Genomic DNA, 21,408 nt, shown 5'->3' on the forward strand with positions numbered 1-21,408 from the left:
GAAACGCACCCTCTTCTCGCCTCGACTCTCGGAAAAATCAACGCTTCGGGAAGCTCGATACCGTCCGATTATCTTCCAATTCTAAAGATACTTCGAATTTCGTGTAAGCTGCTGGTTCGTGTTTCTTTTTTTTCTTTTTCTTTTTTTTCTTTTCTTTTTTTTTTTTTTTTTTTCTTCTTACCGTATAGCGTAACAACGAATCGCGTGGTTTTCGGCAAATCTTTGCGAATATCGTTTCGCGGTAAATTTAGCGGTGGGTTAATGATTCGGTGTGATGGTACAGAAACGGACATGGAAAGGATCGTGTTGAGAAGTGTGCTGAAATTTGTAGTGAAAAGTGTTGGTTAATTTAGGACGCTTATTTGCTAAGCAAATGGTAGAGATAAATTCGTGCGTATCGATTCGCAGATGCAGTGGAGTGGGCAGTATGTCGATGTATTTTAGTGTAAATTCTTAGATTGGGATTTTCTAAATAAACTTGTTTGGAAACGGAGAACGTGGAACGCGTTCGTCGAACGATATATCATCGTGCAACAAAAGATGTTTCGTTGAAAATTCCTACCGTATCGGGAAATCCTTCGCGTCGAATAAACAGAAAATCATATTTACAGAAAGGAAATAACAACGGTATTTCCACGAAAGTGGAACAGAAATTATCTACCTGATCGTTTTTCCATCGTCCAGGACAAAATATCAAAGATTTTATCGAACGATTGTTGTATTTATCGATCGAATTTAAACTTCTGGATAATCTAATTAATATTTATGTATATCGACTTATGTATGCTGAAAGGCCGTCGTTAATTTAACTTTTGCGTCCATTACTTTTTATCGAAAAAGATATCGCGGCGTTTGGATTTAGAAATTCTCTTCGTCGAACTACTGGCTAATGAGTTTCGTCGTTGTTTGATACTTTACAGCAACGAGCAGCGTGAACCGTAGAGACGAACGAACGGAGAAACGTAGAAATATTGAAGCAGCAAACGGTGAGTCGATACCCTCGGAAATAAAGTATAACGATTGACCCGTAAAAAAAAGCAGCAAGATTCCACCTCTCAACTTGATTCTCTCTCCATTGATCGGAACTTTTATTCGAGACATTTAAACCCCGATAAACTTCAAATTAGAAACAATACGATGCAACGCTCGAGCCAATTTATCTAACGTTCGAAATCCTCTGGTTGTTATACATCGTATACTGCTTTCTACACTCTCTTTCACGCGATACAACAGGGGAATCACGAAGGAGAAGGAACGTATTCGTTCGATTATTTCTACGAAACGATCGCTACTATCAAGCGACCTGAAAAATTTCTCGTCAAAGTCAAGAACCATAAAATATTAATTTACGACCAATACGGATATCGACTTGGAAACTAAATTTGCAACGTCAAAGATCATAAATTCGATATAACAAGGTATAGTACAAACGACCAGACCATTAGACGAGAAACGTCTTTTCGAGGCTAAAACAATGACGATGCGCCAACGTGAAAAAAAATTCATCTTCGAACTCCTTCTCGGAATCAACGAGCGCAAATGATATCGATTAAGTAACGGTCTACAAAGAATAAACGATTAACGTAAACGATGGATGGGTAATGAAAGGACGAACGTTGGCACAGAAAGCTGGTAAGAGAGCGACTAAAGTTACGCACGTTGAAGAAGGTTAGAATCATGAGTCATCGGGGAACCGGACGAAAGCAAGATGAGAGGCGGTGGAAAAGGGGACACGAGAGGGGACAGGAAAGGAGGAGAGGGCAGGCTGGTTGAAAGTCGAGCGATCCGTGATTCGAGTGGCGAAAAAAGAGACGCTGACAAGGCTCGTTCCGATCGTTTATTTCTATATCTATCGTCGGTGGATTTACATAAGGATCAATGTCGCCTATTCCTCCGGTTCTGATGCTGTGGCTTCTGCTGGTGTCGCTGCCGCTGCCGCCGGCCGAAGCCGGCCAAACGATGGATCTCTTTGCTCTGATACGGGGAACGCTTAAATATTGGCGTAGAATCTACCAGATGTACGAGGAGGAAGTGGCTCTCGGCTATTGTTGGGCGGAGTACTTTTTGCATCACGAGGAGGACGCGACAAACGCCACGATCCCGTCGTCCCAGTCGATCGACCCATCGAACTTTCTACCGGTGGAAAACGACGATTTTGGAAAAGAGCACTGGAACCATTGGGGGGTTATCGCGATAGAAAACCGCGGGGCACATGATCGTAGCAAACGATCTTACGCGATACACAGTTCGAAGAAGGAAGGAATTTTGAACGCGTTAAGAAATTCTAAGACAATCGAATCGAATTTCAAACGTAATAAGAACGATCGTTCTACGAGTTGCGCGAACTTTCCCATGAATGCAGAAAGAAAACTTGCCGTTTTGGCGACGGACAGCGACAAAGAAACGCTAAAAACTACGAAGGAAAGAGAAATTTCGAAGACCTGGGAGAAGAGTTATAGCCCGTGCTCGAGAAACATGGACAACGTTGCGTCTGAATCGAATAACTTATCCGAATTGAGATGGAATACGAGATTCGCCGAGGTCTCGAGTAATTTGGCAAATCGTCGTGATAAGCGGTCCTATAGAACGCACAATTTTACGAAGAAGAATGCGAATTTTCGATCGATCGAATTTCCTATCGATAGGCGAGAATATAGCTACAGCGAGCGTTCTCGCGAAACGCTGAATTCAAGGAAGGAAAAGGAGATTTTGGAGAAAATCGGTGCGAGGGACGCGACTCCTATTGAGAAATCTGTACGCATAGTTTCAAACGCGAGTCTAGGATCGAGCGTGACAGAGTTCGAGTGGAATAGAAAAAATCCAATTTCTAGATCTACCACGAACAACGGCCCCGCGAACTTTATGAAATCGGTAGCTTCGAAACTAATTTCCGAGGTTTGGCGGAAGAATTCAAAGACTACCGAATGGAACGTTTCGGTTAAAAAGTCGGCGACTTTCGATACGCATTGGGGAACCGACGACGAAGCAAAACTAGAAGCAAACGTGAAAACTCGGAATCCTGAGAACGACGATTCCGTAAAGTACGAAAGATTTCCTAGGAATGCACCGCGTCGTAGTAGACGTTCCTCTGAAATATCGAACTCCGTAGATGCGAATATCGAGGAAACGTCGAAGATCGCTAGCGATGCCTTTGCTCGAGAACTCGCGAGTTGGAATACACGGTCGAAAACTAGCAAGACGAAGTTTAAATCGAACGAGTTATGCTCGAGTTCCGGATGGAAGGATATCGATCCTGTAACCGATCGGATCGAAGGGGCATTTTCCAAAGATACGCGGCACGATTACTCTGCCCTCGCGAACAAACGTTTCGTCGAACCGTCGTACTTGGTTCGAAACTCGAACGTGGACAAATTTTCAAATACTTCGAGGAGTAGTATCTTTGAAGGAAGAAAGGGAGAAAAACTGGCCGTCGAAGAGGCAAGTTCCGACGTACGCTGGAAAACCGGCAAAGTGAAAGTTTGGTCGAACGAGCGAAGAAACGCAGTTGGCTCTGATTCGAGATCGATAAACTGTGTCTGTCAGAAAGGTATTTGGCTTCCAATCGTCGACGATGTCGGAGGAGTCTCGTTGCTCGTTCTATCTTCGTCGACGGAAGAACAAGCAGAGGATCGGGAGGATCGCTGGTTCCCGAGGGAGAAAACGGAGAAGATGGCGCGGATGGACGCGGAATTTAAAAGAACTCGAGCAGAAGGCTATCTTAGCGGAAAGTCGGAGAATCTCCGAGTGGATAGGCGCCGTAAACTTCTATTCTCGAAGACGAATCGTGTTACTTCCGGTACGCTCTCGCGACTAGAGCCGTCGAAACGATCTCGTTCGTTGCCTCTCGGAGAGATCGCGTCGTTGAATCGGAGATTCGAGAACACCGAGACGAGCAGACGAGTCGATAATAGTAGGAAACCGAGCGATGTTTTCCGCCTGAGAAAGTTCGGTCCGTCGAATCTCGCGTTTCAAAATACGGAAAAACGGCCGGGCACTTGGTGGGACGATTACCAGCAAAATTTACGTCGTAAACGTGACGCGAATGATCGGACAAGAAGCCGGTTCGTTCGGTCTCCGTCGAAAAGCAAACCTGCCACTTTGTACAATCCGATCGCTCTGCGTGAAATTGCGAGATTCGGCGCGAGGTACGCGACGTCCAACTACCATGCTTGGACGAACGGCGTCAAAAATCTATCGAGAAGCGAGGAAGGAAGCGCGAAATATTTGCACGGAACTGGATTCGATGATTCGAAGGGAACGGTATATCGTTCAAAGCGATACCAAGATAGCGGTGTTGCGACGAGCCGCGAATCACCCATCGTCTTCGAAGAAGGTCTCTTTCGCCTAAAATCGGAGAGCAAAAATCGGAAATGGCTGCAAAGTGGAAAAGAATGGAACAGCTCGAAACGATCGTCGACCACGAACGACGATAATCGGTATGGAAGGAACGAGCACGGTTACATCGTTGAGACGTCGATTAGAGAACGAACGGGAAAAAAGTCAGCTACTCGACATCCCGAGGGAGGTCCCTCGTTACTTCCCGTCACCTACCAACGATTTATGGGGGATTACGGCAGTCGATCGTCCAGCACTAAGGATCAAGGTCGACGATCCTCGATGGCAAAAGTCGAGACACGTGAAACGAATAGAGCGCACGACACGCTTTTCTATTTTCGCCAAGTGTTTATGGGTTTTTTAAGGACCTTGGGATTCTTCATGAACGTGGGCAGACAGCTGATGGATTACGTGGACTCGAACAGCGTGCTCGCTTGCACCAAGGACTATTTACTGGGCAAGGCTATTCATTGGATAGAATCGTGAATCGCGAGGATGATGATTCGAAGCGAAACAGAGAAAGAGAGATGGTTTCTTTGGCCGGACTACTGGAAAGTAGTGCAAATGGCCAAGCGAATACGGCTTTAGACGTTAGATACGAGGTCGGTAAATGGATTTACTAAGGTGAGTCACGACCGTTTGCTTGATTTAAGTTGTATCTTATAGATCGACCATCTTACTCGGCTGACGTTATTCGCGCGAGTCAAACTTTATCGTATTCGCGGAAAGGTGGAACGAGCACACCGAATTCGATAGATTTTCCTTCGAAGAACGAAATACTCGAGTACTTTGCGCATACATTTTGTGACTCACCTTAGTTACGTCGTTTTATTTACCAGGTGCTTCTTTATAAAGGTCAAAACAACGAATAAGTAAGGAATCCGTTACGTTACCGTGGTAGTGGCTTTCATCGTACCATGTACGATTGCCGCGTTCCTCGATTATATTTAGCGTTTGTTTAGATTTCGTATAAAGAAACGTGTATGCGACGAAAATGCAGACTCTACGTTTTACACGGATTCCTACTAACTCGTAGTATAAGTATAGCTTCGTAAAATAACCTGTTACTGGGATCGTTGTATTTATTTGAAAATTGATCGAATTATTTTTCTCCGCTTGTCGTTGGAAACTTTGACGATTATTCGATCAAGCTCTTGATTCTTAGTACGGACTATCGATAATCTAAAGAAGATGGCTCGTTGGAAGGCTAAAATAACTAGATATCGAACTCTTTGCTCCTCGTTTCTACGTCTACTTATTAGTAGACAAGCGTCTTTGTCTTTGTCATAGTATCAAACGTGTTATTTGTTGCGCAATGTTAGACATATATTTCTTTAACTTAACTTATAAGTGCGTAATCGAAAGCTAACTTGTAACATAGGAAACTAAGATTTCTATATTTATTAAGTATTTCTATACTTGTTTACATATATATCGTTTTACCTGTGTATATCTTACTCTTATACTTATATTTCAAATAAGTTCGATTCGCACATCTTCGCTGTACTTGGTAATATCAAAGAACAAGATCATTCGATAAAACCAGGCGCGAACGAACGCGCGATTTAACGGACCAACTTTCTCGAAGGAACGCCATCGAACGCTTTGTGATTACCGTCGAAATACTACCCCTAGAGCGTCGTTACCTGCAAAAGCAGAAACCATGCCTGCTAGCCTCGCTAGAGGGACGGTCTTCGTCTTTCTTATCACCGAGTCGCGTCAATCAGCTGCTGAAATCTGAAAACACAGAGGGTCCGAAATCGATCGTAAAAATCCCTGTAAAAGAATCCGGTGGTTGTACTTATCGTACGAAAAGAAATCGATATACAAAAATATATACGATACTCTATACGAGATGACTTTAACGACACGACGAACGAAACTTGGCCGATGCCTGTTTCTACTACCCGTCCACTTTTATTTTTACCCCTAACCGTAATTCTCTTCGATCGTAGCTTGGACGGACCATTTTGCGCGTGACGAGGATAAAACTGCACGTAGCGGAGAACCGTTGCCAAACGCTTAACCAACAATTTGCTTCTGCACAACATTTTCTCCTCGTTCTAGTCCCAAATTCGAGCAATAGCGTCCGCGTGAAATAGAAGATGCTCGCGTTCCAACGTTCGTCGTACGATTGCGATTTATAGGCAAACCGCGTCGATGGTATTATAAAAGAGTCGTAAAAGCGTCTCGTCGATCGTAATCGTTAATCCCTGCTGTTCGTTAGTCTTGGCCAGACGTTTTCAGCGATCCAACGCGGCTATTGTCGGGCGCTATCGATCGGCCGAGATATCGGACACGATCGAAGGAGAAACCCGTTCTGCGAGACAGGGCTCGATTAACAGGTCGACGATAACGCGAGTGCCGTGGACCGTTCGGTGTTACAATTAAGAGCGGCGATCGATCCCCAGAAACAGCTGTCCGTCGTAGTCGATAACGGGCATCGCGAATGAATTTTTGATGCAACCTGTTGCTGCTACGAGCTTCCTCTTTCCCTCTTTCCCTCTGTTTCTCCTTGTCTCTTTCCTTTCTTTGCTACGTCGCGCCTTGATCTCTCCTCTCGACGGTATCGACACGGCGAAGCAACGTCGATGCGCGCTGTGGTTCGCGAGTGGATCGACTTTGACCACGTTGTTCGCATTCTTCGACGAATTCCGTAGAGATATCTCGCGAAATCGGCCAGGTATCGAAGTTCGCCGAGATAACCACGTTTCTATGATAATATTTTTCTTTTTATATAGGCCGTAACTAGGTCTTCGTTGATAGTCGATAGTTGAGTAGACGTTGTCGATGCATAGTCCGAGAGTTTGAGGTAAGGACGCGCGATGGTGCTTGAAAATGACGTTTCAAGCTGAGCATTCAGCTATTCCAACAATTCCGCTAGAATCGAAGGCGGGTCGTATAGACCAGAGTCTCGATTAACCACCAACTAAGACGGCGAACAACAGCCCAGGCTGTTACCCGATATCAGATCGTACGACGAGTATTTCAATTTCGTAGAATTTTTATTGTATTCGGTGCTAGATGTTTTCGCACTGGCACGAAATTACGTTTCAACGTATTGGATAGACGCGAAGCATATTTTAACGCGTCGACGGATTTCTACGTAGTCGACCTAACGATTAAGACTCGGGCCAGCTTCGACGAAAGTATAATTGCGAATCGCCGTACATTTCCCTGTGACTCTATCGATGCTTCTTTCTAACAGTGTCGAATGGTAGCGGGTAGCAGTCGCTAACTTGCAATTGCGTTGGCTGCGCGACGAATATTTTAATATATTTTCCGCGAAAACACGGACGAAGAACAGCGAGCGTGGAGCACGATGCGATCGTATCGCATTCGACTATAGACATCGTTGCGCGGTCGCTGGTGATCTCCCTCCGTAATAATTGTTTATTCGCGATAATAGCGATTTATTTACAATGCACGATACAGGGTAGCAGGATTCGGCAAACGTGCATTCGGTAGGAAATTCCGGAAACGATTCTCCGTTCTCCGATGTTTAATGGATATCGATCGAGCGTTTTCTTCGTTTTGTACCGCGGTGCGCGTAAGCTTCGACGTTGCAGACAATGGCCGTCAAATCCTCACCATCAAATACACCATCAAATATACAGTATGACACTGTATAGAACACATTTGGACCAGAATATACGTAGATTTCACGCGTATCGATAATTATTTATTTTTTAAACATTATTTTCCATAGTTTACTTGACGCGATAGATTTCAGAACGGTATTAGCGTTTAAAACTAATCCCGTGAAATTATAGGCATAGTTGTGTTGCGATTTAAAGATTACGATAGAACCTATTCCCAAGAGAGACGATACAAGTATCTTTAACGTTTTCATATAGCGGATGAAACTGTTTTCAAGTAAGTATCTGCGACTCTGAAAATCGATTTTATTTACGCATTTTACGCAGAGGATTTGTAAGATCGAAGAATAAAATTTAAGAATCGCTACTTACGCCAGAATCGAAGATCGAAATTTAACGGATTATCGACGAGTCTGTTTCAACGCTCTTTATTCATAAAGTTGAAAAGGAAGAATTTGAATATCTGCGGAAGATATCAGGTACGTTTATGCCGTTCGTATAATGCAGACATTTAAGCTGTTGAAAGTTGCGCAGCTATCGTCGCATTATGCTAATAAAATAGATCTCGGTGATATTTACGTTCCAAATGTAACCATGCATGGGGATGATACGGCGAGCGTGAAAATTTATTCAAATAGAACAACATTCGTGGTACGATCGTCGTAGAGCGTCACCGATGATAAAAACTGCAAATATAAAGGACAATATTAAGACTTTCTTTTTAATTGGCTATCGCGTTTCTATTTCTAAATAACGAGCCCGTAAATCCATCGAATGATGCAATGATATAAAGATACACTTGATTTAATACAAGTTTTCTATAATTTAGATCGATCGATTTACGAACCTAGCAGCTACTAAATCTTCGGACAAAATTTTCGTACATGAACTTTCTTCGTTACTTCGGTATCTATAATAGAATCACGCTTTAGAAATATGTGGCCAAATCTTTTTTTTTACAAATATTTTTTCTATCACCCTGTGTATATCACTCGAGTGACGAATAAACACCTACTCGATATTAATCGTATTCCTTTGAGTCGTTAAACTCGACGATCCGACGTCGCGCTCTCCTTACCAAGGCCTGAATAACCCGCGAACGAGAAAATGGTCGGGTGTTCGTGAAAGGATTGAAAGTCCTGAATGGGCTCCTGAACCAAGAGTACGATGAAGAAGATAAACAGAGAGAGAGAGGAAGAGAGAATCTAAGGCCCGTCAAAGAGACAAGAAGGACGATGAAAGGCAAAATGATAATCGACAGAGAGATAGGAACGATCATTTATGTAGTATGCTCGGAACTCGCGTGGAACGGGAACCTTCCTGTTTTTCCTCTCTCTCTCTCTACTTTCCCCTCAAACGACTTGTTGACATTGTCTCGCGTATAGCACGAGCAAGATGTTGATTAAACGCGGCGAAAACTATGCCCTGTACGAACGACCATGATACACAAGGAACGCGTTTATTTCGCTCGTCCGCCTTCTCGTTCGTCCCTCGTCTTAGAGATTTTCGTTTACATGCTCGCATTTATATGTATATCCGGCTGTCACACCGACCGACGAGTAACTCGAAAAGGGGCAGGATATTCTTCAGGAGAGATCGTACGTGGACGTGTACGAACGAATTGGATATAACGAGAACGAGGGATACGTCTTATAACGGCATTATCGTGTACGAAGCGTAGACGATTTTAGCTTAATTGGAAAAGTACCCGGCCGACAAGCGAAAACCGATCGGCCGAATATTTTTCCCTCTACGGAAGGGAACGGCTAAAGATTCGTTGCCGTGCAATAGCGCGTAAAGATAACTCGAGTTTTTATGCGCGTTGATGCAGAAATACGCCGTGCGTGTAATCTGTCGTAGTAAACATAGGAGAAACTTAAAACAAGCTTTATAAATTACGTACGAAGCTATAAATTAGGTCTTTCTGGGTGCCGCTGCGTCGCAGGCTAGAGAAGGAATCGGAGATGTTTCGCGGATCCTTGATAAAATCAGCGACGCTTACGAACGTCTATAATTACAAGAGATAAACGCAGCCTAGTTTTATATTTCATCTGGTATAAGTTTATCTATAGTTTTATTAACGCGTACGTACAAACGACGTAACAAAGTTTCTATAGGGATAAAAAACCGGGACGAACAATTAGCAAACGTATCGATGAATCTTACTTTAATCGTTACGAGGCAATTACCTTCTCCGCTTGAATCGTCTATCGCTATTTAAAAAATGAAAAGAAAGAAGAGAAAGAAACTCAAACAACAACCGCATCTACGTATAAACTAACCGTCCATCTCATCTTCCTTCTCTAGCAAAAAAAAAGGAAAAAAGAAAAAAAGAAAGAAGAAGAAGAAAGGAAGACGAAACTGCAGAACCCAGAAAGCAGAAGTTAGCTCGCGGCCCCGGAAGTCCATCATTCACCGGTAATCATCCACGCTCGTATTCGCAGTCACCGGCACACATTCGGTACACCGAGCCGCTAAAGAAAAAGGGCCGCGTAAATACACGGGAGGAAGGGTTGGTGAACGGAAGAGGATGCCACCATGGGCCGGCATTCAGAGGGGAATTCATTATTAAGGGGCTGTTAAAGATGGTCTTACGAAAGACGGACTCGCGCGACCCCCGTGGCGATCTATAGAAAGAAAGACGAAAGGGATACCGACGCTTTCGTGCCTGCTCGAGGAAGCACGCGCCTATTTCCGGCCCCTTTCAATTCTCTGTTTTTCACAGATGCCCCTATTCAACCTGTCGCGACGTCATCAGCGCGACTCGAATTCCTACCATCGTCGGACTCGTAAATATTTAATTCTTAATCACGCGACCCGTGTACACAGACATCGTCGAACGACGTCGAATGGAAAAACGGAATAGGGTTCGCGGTTTCCTGTTCGTTCTTGTCCGGTACGCCGTGCACGTTGCCACGATTATTCCAGGCCTCTTTTCCCAACTTTATAGAACCCTCGCTATCTCCATTTGTCTCCTTTCGTGTATTATGTACACCCAACTCGCGTCAGCTGAATGGTCTTCTCGACTAACCGACGCGGCAGCCTCCGGGATTCTTTTGAACCACGGGGTAATTAATCCTACCCTAGCCTATATCTCTTTTGATCCTGCCAGCTCTGTGTCGCAGCTAGAAGATCGTGTCCCGACGAATGGGATTGAGAGAATTGCGAGTGGATTGTTTGCGTTTTCTTATATTTGCGTTTTCTTATATTTGCGTTTTCTTATATATATCGTTTAACTTAATATATATGTATACATATTAAATCCTGAGTTAAACTCACTTCTTCAACGACTAGTTTCCCAGACCTTTGAAATTACGATCGACTCTGTTTGTATCTACGATATCCATTGATTTGACAAAATTAGGAACAACGTCCCATAGCGCGCACGAACGACAGAACTCTTATTTCGTTTCATGTCTGGTATTTCGTATCGTTTCGTTCTATTCGAAACCGCTTAAAGTATATGGAATCTGTGAAAGAACGTTGTATCGAAATATGTGGAAAGTAACACGAATGATATTGTTGAAAAGTGAGAGTAACGTTGGAAAATAATTTGTTTGAACAGTTACAGTAAGAGAAACAGAAATGCCATTATCCCTGTATGTCGTAGTTCGCTTGAAATCTATTTTAAGGGACTGTTGAAACAGGCGCAAGTAGTATAGATTTGAGTTAGGTCAGACATAGGTCGCTGGGTATACGAAGCTATTTCTAGCGGATACCGAAAAGTCAATCGGTTTTAGTTACTTCTGTTAATAGTTTTATAATTATGTAACCATTTTTATCGCGTTCAAATTGTCAGAAGCAATTTTCTAAACAAATTTATCTACGATAATGTATTAGCGCTTTCAAATATTAAAAAGACGTATCGCGTTAAAGATGTATACGCTCGACCCTTTTATAGCACGGTAATTCCGAGAACATGGTTTCGATATACAACGGTACAAGAATCGCGACGGCCCTCCTATAACGCGATATCCCTGTAACACGGTTTCGAAAGAACGCACGGAACCAATTAACCGTGCTATTATATACATACTGTATGTAATTTACATACGATAAGTATAGGTCTTGTAAACGAAATATCACTGGTATCGTTATTTACCGATCATTAGCTGAAAATTTCTAACTCTCGTCCCATTTATAAACGTACGAGAAGGATTATCAAAAAAGAAACATGCGTGATTCGAATACAAGACGTCTGGTCTCAAGACGTGCTTTACATATTTGAAAGGTGCAATCCTCCGGATGGTTCGACAACTTTACTTACATGGTATTTTATCCATCTTCAAAAAATTACATTAAAATTTTTATAACGCCTCGTCTTTTGTACCTTGACAAAACTCGAGAAAAATTAAAAATCACGAAATTAAAATCGCAAAAGAATAATTTCTTCTCTGAAATTGTTTCTTCGGAAAATTCGTTCTGTCGCGTGTGCGCGTAATCGTTGAAACTTTGTACGATATAGGTATTCGAAGCGCGACATCGAAACGTCGATTCTAAAAAATTTGACCACCTTTGTCTCGCCTCTCGCATTTCCCTTTAAATTCTTGTTGTGTAATTCGCTGGTTCGCTTTTCACGCGATCGAATGCTTTGAAACGCGTGCAAAAATGCACGAAACGAATAAATTCGTCGCACGATTTTTAATCGATGGAAACGCGTACTTTCGACGACAAAGTGCGGAAAACGAGTTTAAATAAAAAATCTCTCTGAAAGTATGTACGTTAATGCGTTAACCGATCCGATTCGAGTCTGCAAACAGACTCGAATTTTCATCTAACGTAAAGGTATTCCGCGAGAAGATATAAAATACTTTTCAGATACAAAACGTCGTATGTTTTCGACGAAAGAACAAGCGCAAAGCATCGAGAGGAAGGAGAGAAGTTGTTTTTTGTAAAAATATGCAAAAGTAATTTCGATATTTAAAAAGGAAACTGTCGTTGCGTTATATTTTACATCGATCTGTCGAGTGTCATTCTTGCGATCGTAAAAAGTTTCTGCGTGGTAATAATTTTTCCATGTATAACGTTAAGGAAGAAGAAAGAAGAGAACGTTCGTAAAATTTCTCTAAACATTTGGTCGTTCCTTCGTCAACTATTCTTCGAACATTCGGTAACACAAGCGAGGATTAAACGCCTATGCCTAGGAAATAGGATTCTTGTGTAAATCGAGATTACGCGCGTCATGAAATATTCACGTATAGTCAAGAATGTCATGATCGTCGGTTTAAACACCTCGTAAAATACCCTTAGCACATCCAAATATTCTTAGTATCTCTTTATATCGCTATCGGGTGTCCGATAAATACCGTAAAGTATTTATCTATAAAAAATGTAAAATTTTATTGCTTAACGATTTAACGTAACAAAATTTGTATAATATTTGTAACTATTCGACCAAACAGTCTAAAATCGATTACAAGATTTTAATGGCTGTTTAAATAGAGAATATTATTGGTAGAGAAAACTTTACAATTCCAATTCACATCGTCGTTAAAGCCATCGATCACAGGAGAAAGTCGCCGATTAACCGGCTCTTTTTCCCGGCCTAACTTTTTCCGCTAGCTAAAGCGAGGTAATTAAAATTCGAGTAATTACTCGCACGACTCGCGTTGCAACCGAAAGCGTTTCGATCGTTGTTGCACGCGCGAGCCAATCGAGAAACTTGACGAGGAGCAACGCGAATACGCGAAATCAAAGGGGAAACGCGGCCGAATTTTAAGCCGACTGCTTAAATTGCCGAATGTTTGCGACTGTAATGTCTGCGATGATTCTGACCAATAAAGATTTAACGTTGAAACCTCTTAATTTTTCAAGTAAAGAATCAAGATTTCTTTCCCTCGTTCCACTTCCCCTCTGCAATTTTGACCCGAAATTACCACGCTAGAATCATATAATCAAGAAAATTACTCTGTTAGGAGTAAAATAAATTCGACGATTCTTCCTATCCGATATTTATAACGTCCTACGTCTGTTCGTTATGACGTATACCTGTCGTTTGCGTACTCCATCTACCGTTTCGCGATTTAATCCGGTAATCGAATCTACGGAGTAGGAACTTTGTCGGAAAGAACATTGATATTCTCGGTACGTGTGCTTTAAATTCGGTTAATTGCTACCGCGTGTATGCTTCGGTATCGATTCGGAGGAGCGTCGCTCGATTCGCGTACGCGATTTCCGGTGGTCCACGTTGCCGACGTCGCGTTCCAATCGATAGTTTCATGTTAGTTATAGTTCATGATAGTTATTGACGATATTGTTCGCTCGTTGTCACCGACTCTTGTCGTCACGCGCAAAATTACGTTTCCTATTGGTATCATTTTCAAAGAATCGCAATTCTCAGAGGTCTCGTATCTCAGAGGAATTCGTTATTTCGCGAATAACGGTGTTTGTAGGAATAATTACGAGTTCGTTTGGTCGGATGAGTGTCCGAAAGATGGATGTCCGGCGAAAGTTGCTTACGTACAGGAACGTATAGATTATGACACGCGATTTATCATCCGCGGTAGAGAGTTCGTTCGGCTTTGCCGCCAAATGTATCATTGTTTGAATATCAAACTCTTTGCTCGATGTCTAAAGGAGGCGAGACCGGTGGTGAATTATACCGAAAACTTGATGAAATTTGCTTGCGCGATAAAGCAGAACGCTAATAAATAAACCGGGACCGTTGTTTCGGTAATAAAATAACTCTTGAAAGCTGAGAAGATGGGCTGGCTAGTACTAGTACTTGACGAAGCGTTGCGTTCAAAATTAATTAAATTCCACGACATCTTTTAATATTTTATTTCTTCCGTTCTAACAGCTGTTTAGCTATTGAAATTAATCGTTAAAATTTCACTAATTATTTCTTACTTACGATTTTGAACGGTCGAGGTAACGTTTACTACGTGGAAATTATTAAACGTTGCCGCTGTTTGTGGTTGAGATGCCGACGACGCGTCCATTTTACTCGCAAAGATACATCTTACGATAAACTAACGAGATATCGCTAATAAGAAATTATCGCATAATTACTCGAGATATTCTACGTGATAAATTATCAAACGAATACAAAATAAACGTGTAGATAAAAAATGTAGATTTTTTGCTATAGCACACCATAATAAGAACGAATTTGTTTGTTAGAACAAGAAAGTATATTCGAAAACGGGCTTACATGTACGCGTACGTACGTTCGTAATTTTAATCTCGCTTTTGCGCTGTTGCTGCAATTTGAACAAACATTTGTAGCATTACACAACTACGATTTCCTACTACTGACTTTCTTGATGAAAAATTTTTAATTTCATTTCGTTCGCGTATGATTCTTCTTTCGTTGAAAGTCGTATCAAAGCTAGCTAAAATTCACACAAATTTATATCGTACTTTGCACAGGTGTAACAAATACAGCTTACGTTATTACGTTTCACATTTGCGTGGTTGTTGGCAGAACGCACGTAACTCGATACTTATCCGGTAATCCTGTACGTGATGTAATTATCGCCAGCAAAATATTAAATAATAATTAGATTTGCCATCGTTGTTTAATTTTTTGCACGCCATACAAAAAATATCCCATTGAGGAAATTGTTCTTAAAATACAAAAAATACGCGTTCCCGTTAAAAACAGATGTACTTTCGATAATTCGATTTAATAGTTAATTCGATAAAGGTTCATGAATATTAGCGAACGTTTCGTTTAATTGAACGTAGGAAATTGTATGAAATACAAATTTTACACGCGATACGTATTACTCTTTTATCTTTACGAGAAACTTTAAAAAGCTCTTTCAAAAGATTTAATTAAATTGCATTAATTCGTTCGTACGTTTTACTCGCATTTTACTCTTGCCATAAAATGATAACGGAAAAAAGTGAAATTTTTTCTACTTATACACCGTTAGAGTTGCATATTTCGTTGAAACGATCGATTCGATTAATTCGATACACATTATCCAATTTAATTGTTTGAACGGCAAACTGCTCGACGATGTGAAAACCGATAAAACTTTCCTGAACGAATATGACGAAGGTGACGTTGACTAGCCTGGAATTTTCTCTTCTAAAAAATTTCCGGAAAGATACGAAACTTGCTAGGCAAATGGCCTCGAAAGAATTAAACGAAATTTTAAAAAATCAAACGAAAATGTAAAAGAAGCCAAACTACAGATAAGGTTACTTCGTCGAGTACAAATCTTATTTCTATATACATACCGTTAAAAGGGACTTGATTCCTTCTTTCGGTCGATTGCATCTTTACGTTCAAAGTTCGATGCGAGACAACGTCGAGTATTAGCTAAAGACGTTAGTGTTTCCAAAAACGTAAAAAGCTCCGTCTTATGCGATAACGTATCATTTTGATGATTAAACTTACCAGCAAAAATGATGTAACAGGTGTAACTCGTAAAACAAGGTCAAATGATTTTTTCTTTCTCTCTCGCAGAAACATGTCGGTCGAGTTGTATCGCTTTTCTAGGAAGAATACGTGTTTCTTGTAAATCTGAAATTATCAGTTACATTCGTTACTTTTAAAGCTACGGAAATTCTTTTCTACGATCGTCCGATACCATTTTGATATCGTCGAAACTATTCAAACTTTAGCTTAACGTATTGCAAAGTAAATTCCGAACGAATTTAATAGAAAATAGAAGCCGCGAGGAATGTATGCGTTTTCTTGGAAACTTGCCGGGAAGATGGAAAAAGTCGGGCTATCAGATTCTCGTTTTATCCTACCTTGACACCTACGTACGTCCATGTCCCAAGATAGAAGACCGCAAAACACGGACTAAAATGCACGAGATTCTGAATGGCGCGGCCGAATTCCTGGAAACGACGTGACCCAGTTTGCTTCCTGGAAATACGTACGTCGGCGCTATTTAGCAACAATAAAAAGACCCTGACTCGGCGCTCGTTGCTGACCAGCGCACAGATGTCGAGCATGCGGTAGGTCGTGGTGCACGCGTGCGAATAAGACGAATTCGCTCTAAGGCTTTAAACGAGAGTAGCTGGTCGTATCGATATACAAGCAAAAGCAGCAGATTTGCCGCTTCTTCTTGTTGATCAATTTTGAATTAACTTTCAAATGAAAAAGTTGTATCGTAGGTAAGTAGCGGTATAACATATAGCAAACCTCGACATAGTATAGATAGCGTGTAGTTTAGCTTTCAAGATAGAAGGTTCGCTATCTTCTTTCGAGATACGTAACTCTCGATCGTAAAACCCGATTTCATTGAAACTAGGTTTGGATAGTAGAATTTCTAAGAAGATTTACCGGTTTTTTTTTTTTTTTTTTTTTTTTTTTTTTCGTGCGAATAATAGTACGATAAAGTTCGACGTAATTCGAGTTGTACTTGATGTACGTATCGTATGTAAGTAGATAAATTCTTACGCGTAACGAAGCATCGCGCGATTAACTTCTCAAAGTCTAGGCTTTGTAAAACCGTCGAAAGAGTAGAATTTATCGCGATTAGCTTTCGTAAAATAAATTGAAATTGTGCGTAAACCGGGCAGAAACTTGCTTGAAACAAAGGCTAGGATTTTTATAAAAGTATGTAAATAAACTCGATGAAACAGATTATATTTGGAAGAGGAGCATGATACAGGAAAAATCACGCTGTGAGATGGCTATTTATAAAATATTTGGATTTCGCCGGAAACAATGATTCGGCTAAAGCAAATATTTTTGCGGTTTTTCGCTGATTTACGCGAAATACTTTGAGGCAAATATTATTTACCCGCGTCCGTTTGACCATAATATAAAGGAAATTTTAAAAACAACAGGGAGGAACCATCGATTTACACGCGTTTTAAAAACGAAATAATTCCCAGCAACCCGAATATGAAAACGTGGTTGCTAGCGGCAGATTTTCATTCGTGCGCTTTATTTTTATACATATTCGGAAAATGAAAAATTGGCGGTAATTTAAAGGCGTAGCATTTGCAGCCACGAATGTATGGAAATTCTTCCCATTGTATTCCCTGCATTCGTATCGCACGTAGAACGGTTGACAAAAAGTCTGCCTTGAACTTTATCCTCAATATACATGGTCCTGTATTATCGTTCGTAGGTATGATACGTCTGTCGGCCGAAAGCAATATAATAATGAAACAGAAAACGTTCGAGTTTTAATTTTAATTATTACGCTATTAGTCGGTTTTCGTTAATTCCGCTAACATGGTCGGCTGTTTGTGTATGCCAACTTTTACATAGATCGTTTCGCCTGGTAGTTTAGTTTATATAGTTTGGATAGTTTCATAGCCTATACATATTCAGATCGAATAAAGCTTATTAAACTTAGTGAAATAGTGCAATCTTAACCAGAAAATTTCACATTCTACTTTTAATGTCCTATGAATATGTAATGTTCCGTTGGATCTGAAATTCTATATTCTTAAATTTCCAATTTGCGCTCGGAACTTACATTATATACTCGTGCTTTGCATAAACCAACGACTCTTTGTCGACGATGTAACCTTTCGATGCTGCCTTTCTCGACGCGTAATTTCGTTTCGCGAGCTCCGTTTGCGCGCCAAAAATCCGACGAGCTTCGCATCGCTACGACGAAAGAAAATTAGGCCGTGTTCTTTTCGTCGCGTGTTCTACGTTATAACTAGGAGAAAACGGTTTGTGAGGCAGTCACGGCGTAGAAAAGCGACGAGGAAGGGGAATCGGCGGCGAAGGAAACGACGCGCGATCGAGTTATCGGCCGACCGGGTCAAATCACCTCCGAGCGGAGAAGCCTATCGTTAAATCCGTCCACATGGACGCGAGATAAATTGAAAAGCTCGGTTCCCGTTCGACTCGCGTATCTCGATTAACCGGCCGGAGCTTGCGGAATTTAATACCGACGTGGCCCGTACGACGCGATCATAGAAGCGGAGTGAGAAGATCAAAAGCGGATATGAGAATCCTCTTCTCTCTCTTTCTCTCAGGCATCGATGAAGAATGGCGGAAAATAATATGGTTATCGAGCATTCCGTAGATATGGAACAGCCACGGAGCACGAGGCGAGCGGCTCGTCAAGGTGGAGTGGCTCTTCTCTCTACGTGGAACGTGTCTCGGAACAAAGGGGATGTTTCTCGGTAAATGGGGTGACGAGCACACGACGAAGCGTAATATTCCGAGCAAAATCGAGACAGAAAGCGTGGGAGTTGGAGGGAGCCTTATACGATAGAGCTCGCTGATACGGTTAATACCACGCGACACCGAGGAATGCGATTTTCCTCAACGACGAGAAGCTCGAGAAACAGCTATATGTGTCTGGAAGGAGACGAAGACGACGACGACGACGACGACGACGTAAGAGGCGAAGACGAACGATAACTTGATAGCACCGGTAGCAGCAACAACGGTAGCACCACCACCACCGACAACGACGCGGGTTCCTACGGCCGGCGCGAATTATTCAACGACCGTTTCATCCGCGTAATTGTCGCCAGCGATCTCGTATTTTCCACGATGCTCGATTTCCAACGGTTAAAAGACTCGCTTTGTTTCGTTTGGCGAATGGCAACGATATGGGAATTTAGATACGAGTACGAGAAGCGGTATGCGTGTTCTACGTTGACGAATTGAAATTTGCCAGGAAGAGATAGCGGAATAAAAGTAACGATAACGGGCAACTTGTTGCTTATGCTACGTTACCTTATCTCGTTGGCTGATCAGCTTCGTTTCGCGACCTTCTTCCTAAGATTATTATTACGAGAAATAACGAAAACGTTTACACCTTTGTTTTTTCGTGCTTCGTAGCTAAGACGATTTAAATCGTCTTAAACGAGTAACGATAATTACTTCGATACGTAGTTAGGAAGGGAACGAGTTGATCTTTAACGATCCTATGGGAAAGACGTTAAAAGCCTCGTTTCGTATTAAAATTTCGTACGAACCGCAAACCGCTAAAGCCAACGTTGATCTATTCTACCGATTTAAATAAATTTAAAACTATCGTATCTATAATAACGTTAACTGTTCTTTTTTATACCAACTTCGTCGATCACTTTTCCGACGCTTTCAACAAACGTCGTGAAATATTTTACAACGAAACGTACGCGTACGCTAAAGATTGAATTTAAAATCTTAGCTCGACGCGAGTCATTAAGAAGACAACAGCGCGAGTAATTACGCATGGAACGCCGTTCTTTCGCCATTGGACGATGATCGGCTCGCGCGATGAAAATTCAATATTCTCCCGTTAAGTAATAATTGACGCAAAGCTATAGAATGGCGTTGTGCGCGGCATAATGCGTTAATGCCAACAAGTAAGCATCTACGTTGATAATACCTGTGAAGGCCGTTAAATAATTTGATTCGTGCGTCGTCGAAGCCGAACGCAATTTCGATTCTACCGGAAATCAACCGCCGATACAACGAACCGTGCTTCGTACGCTTCCAACGATTACCTATACCTGTACCGCGCGAAGCAAATAATTCCTAGAAATAACCAATATGTAATACGCGGCTTAAATAAATAACTAACTTGGATATTGGAAAAGAGAAAGAGAAATTATTTCTCCATTTTGTTTAATAAACTAGCCGTAGGTCGATGAAACCATATCGATCGTACGTACGTACGTATATTAGTTTAAGTTAATTTATTTCTCGTATCGTACTAATAAATAATTAATTTTCGTTCGTGTAGAATAATTAGACTATTTCGTTAATTAATATATCGCCAATTAGTCTGACTTATATAGCATAATTACGATCTGGTTGATAATATATAATTTATAAGTAACAAGAACGTGATGTACGATTGTCAAAACGTAGTACAACGGGGTATAGTGATATATACATTTAATATTATGGGAACTCCCTCTCTCCTTTTTTGATAAAATAGGCTCCTCTACGTACTTAATCGTACGAATTATATAAATGTTATTTTTCGGCATCTTTCGACCAATTTCGTTACATCGGTTCCAACGGACTGAGGAGTCTACGGAGAAAGTTTTCAACGCAGCTGTGCGACTTTGTTGCGTTCGATACACGATGGAAATGTACGACGTCGACTAGCCGATGCGTTTACTTAAACCGTATTTCATCGTCTGTACACGACGATTATTATACGCGTCGGCGTCCGTCAAAAGTACACAGGAGTCGGTAGCGGAGCATTTAGTTAGCCACCTGTTGTGACGACATGTACCGAACTGTGCGACGACTGTGTTCCGCGTCCTGCTTGCTCGCTCTCGACGTACAAAACCATTTTCGCTGCGTTAATTAACCGTTTCGCGAATAACCAGGGTGGTCCGAATAGCGCACGACGAAAACGCGATTACCCTTGGAAAACTCCATAACTCTAACCAATTGTCTTCGCAATTGATCGATTCGGGAAAGCAACGCGAATAGCCCGATTTACGTATTTGCCGGAACGCAGCGAATCCCTCCTGTGGCCCGTTTTGTTTCGCCGTGCGTAAAGTAGAATCACGCGCCAGGACGATATAGATGCCCGGGTTGCCGCTACGGCTATGATCGATCGATTTTAGCTTGCCACTAATGACTTCG

The 21,408-nt window shown here is 41.7% G+C and overlaps 1 protein-coding gene across 1 annotated transcript; it reads left to right on the top strand.

Moving 5' to 3' along the window:
* Positions 1-845: 845 nt before the first annotated feature.
* On the top strand, positions 846-5,195 carry LOC132910366 (uncharacterized). The gene has a single exon (XM_060966015.1). It carries the CDS (start codon positions 1,879-1,881, stop codon positions 4,819-4,821), a length of 2,943 nt encoding a protein of 980 aa, XP_060821998.1. The 5' UTR covers positions 846-1,878; the 3' UTR covers positions 4,822-5,195.
* Positions 5,196-21,408: the final 16,213 nt, after the last annotated feature.

This window comes from Bombus pascuorum, chromosome 9 (assembly GCF_905332965.1).
Source record: "Bombus pascuorum chromosome 9, iyBomPasc1.1, whole genome shotgun sequence".
Taxonomy (NCBI): domain Eukaryota; kingdom Metazoa; phylum Arthropoda; class Insecta; order Hymenoptera; family Apidae; genus Bombus; species Bombus pascuorum.

What these genes read in the sequence shown, in the direction of transcription:
- LOC132910366 (XM_060966015.1), top strand. Translation starts at nt 1,879, where the DNA reads ATGTCGCCTATTCCTCCGGTTCTGATGCTGTGGCTTCTGCTGGTGTCG.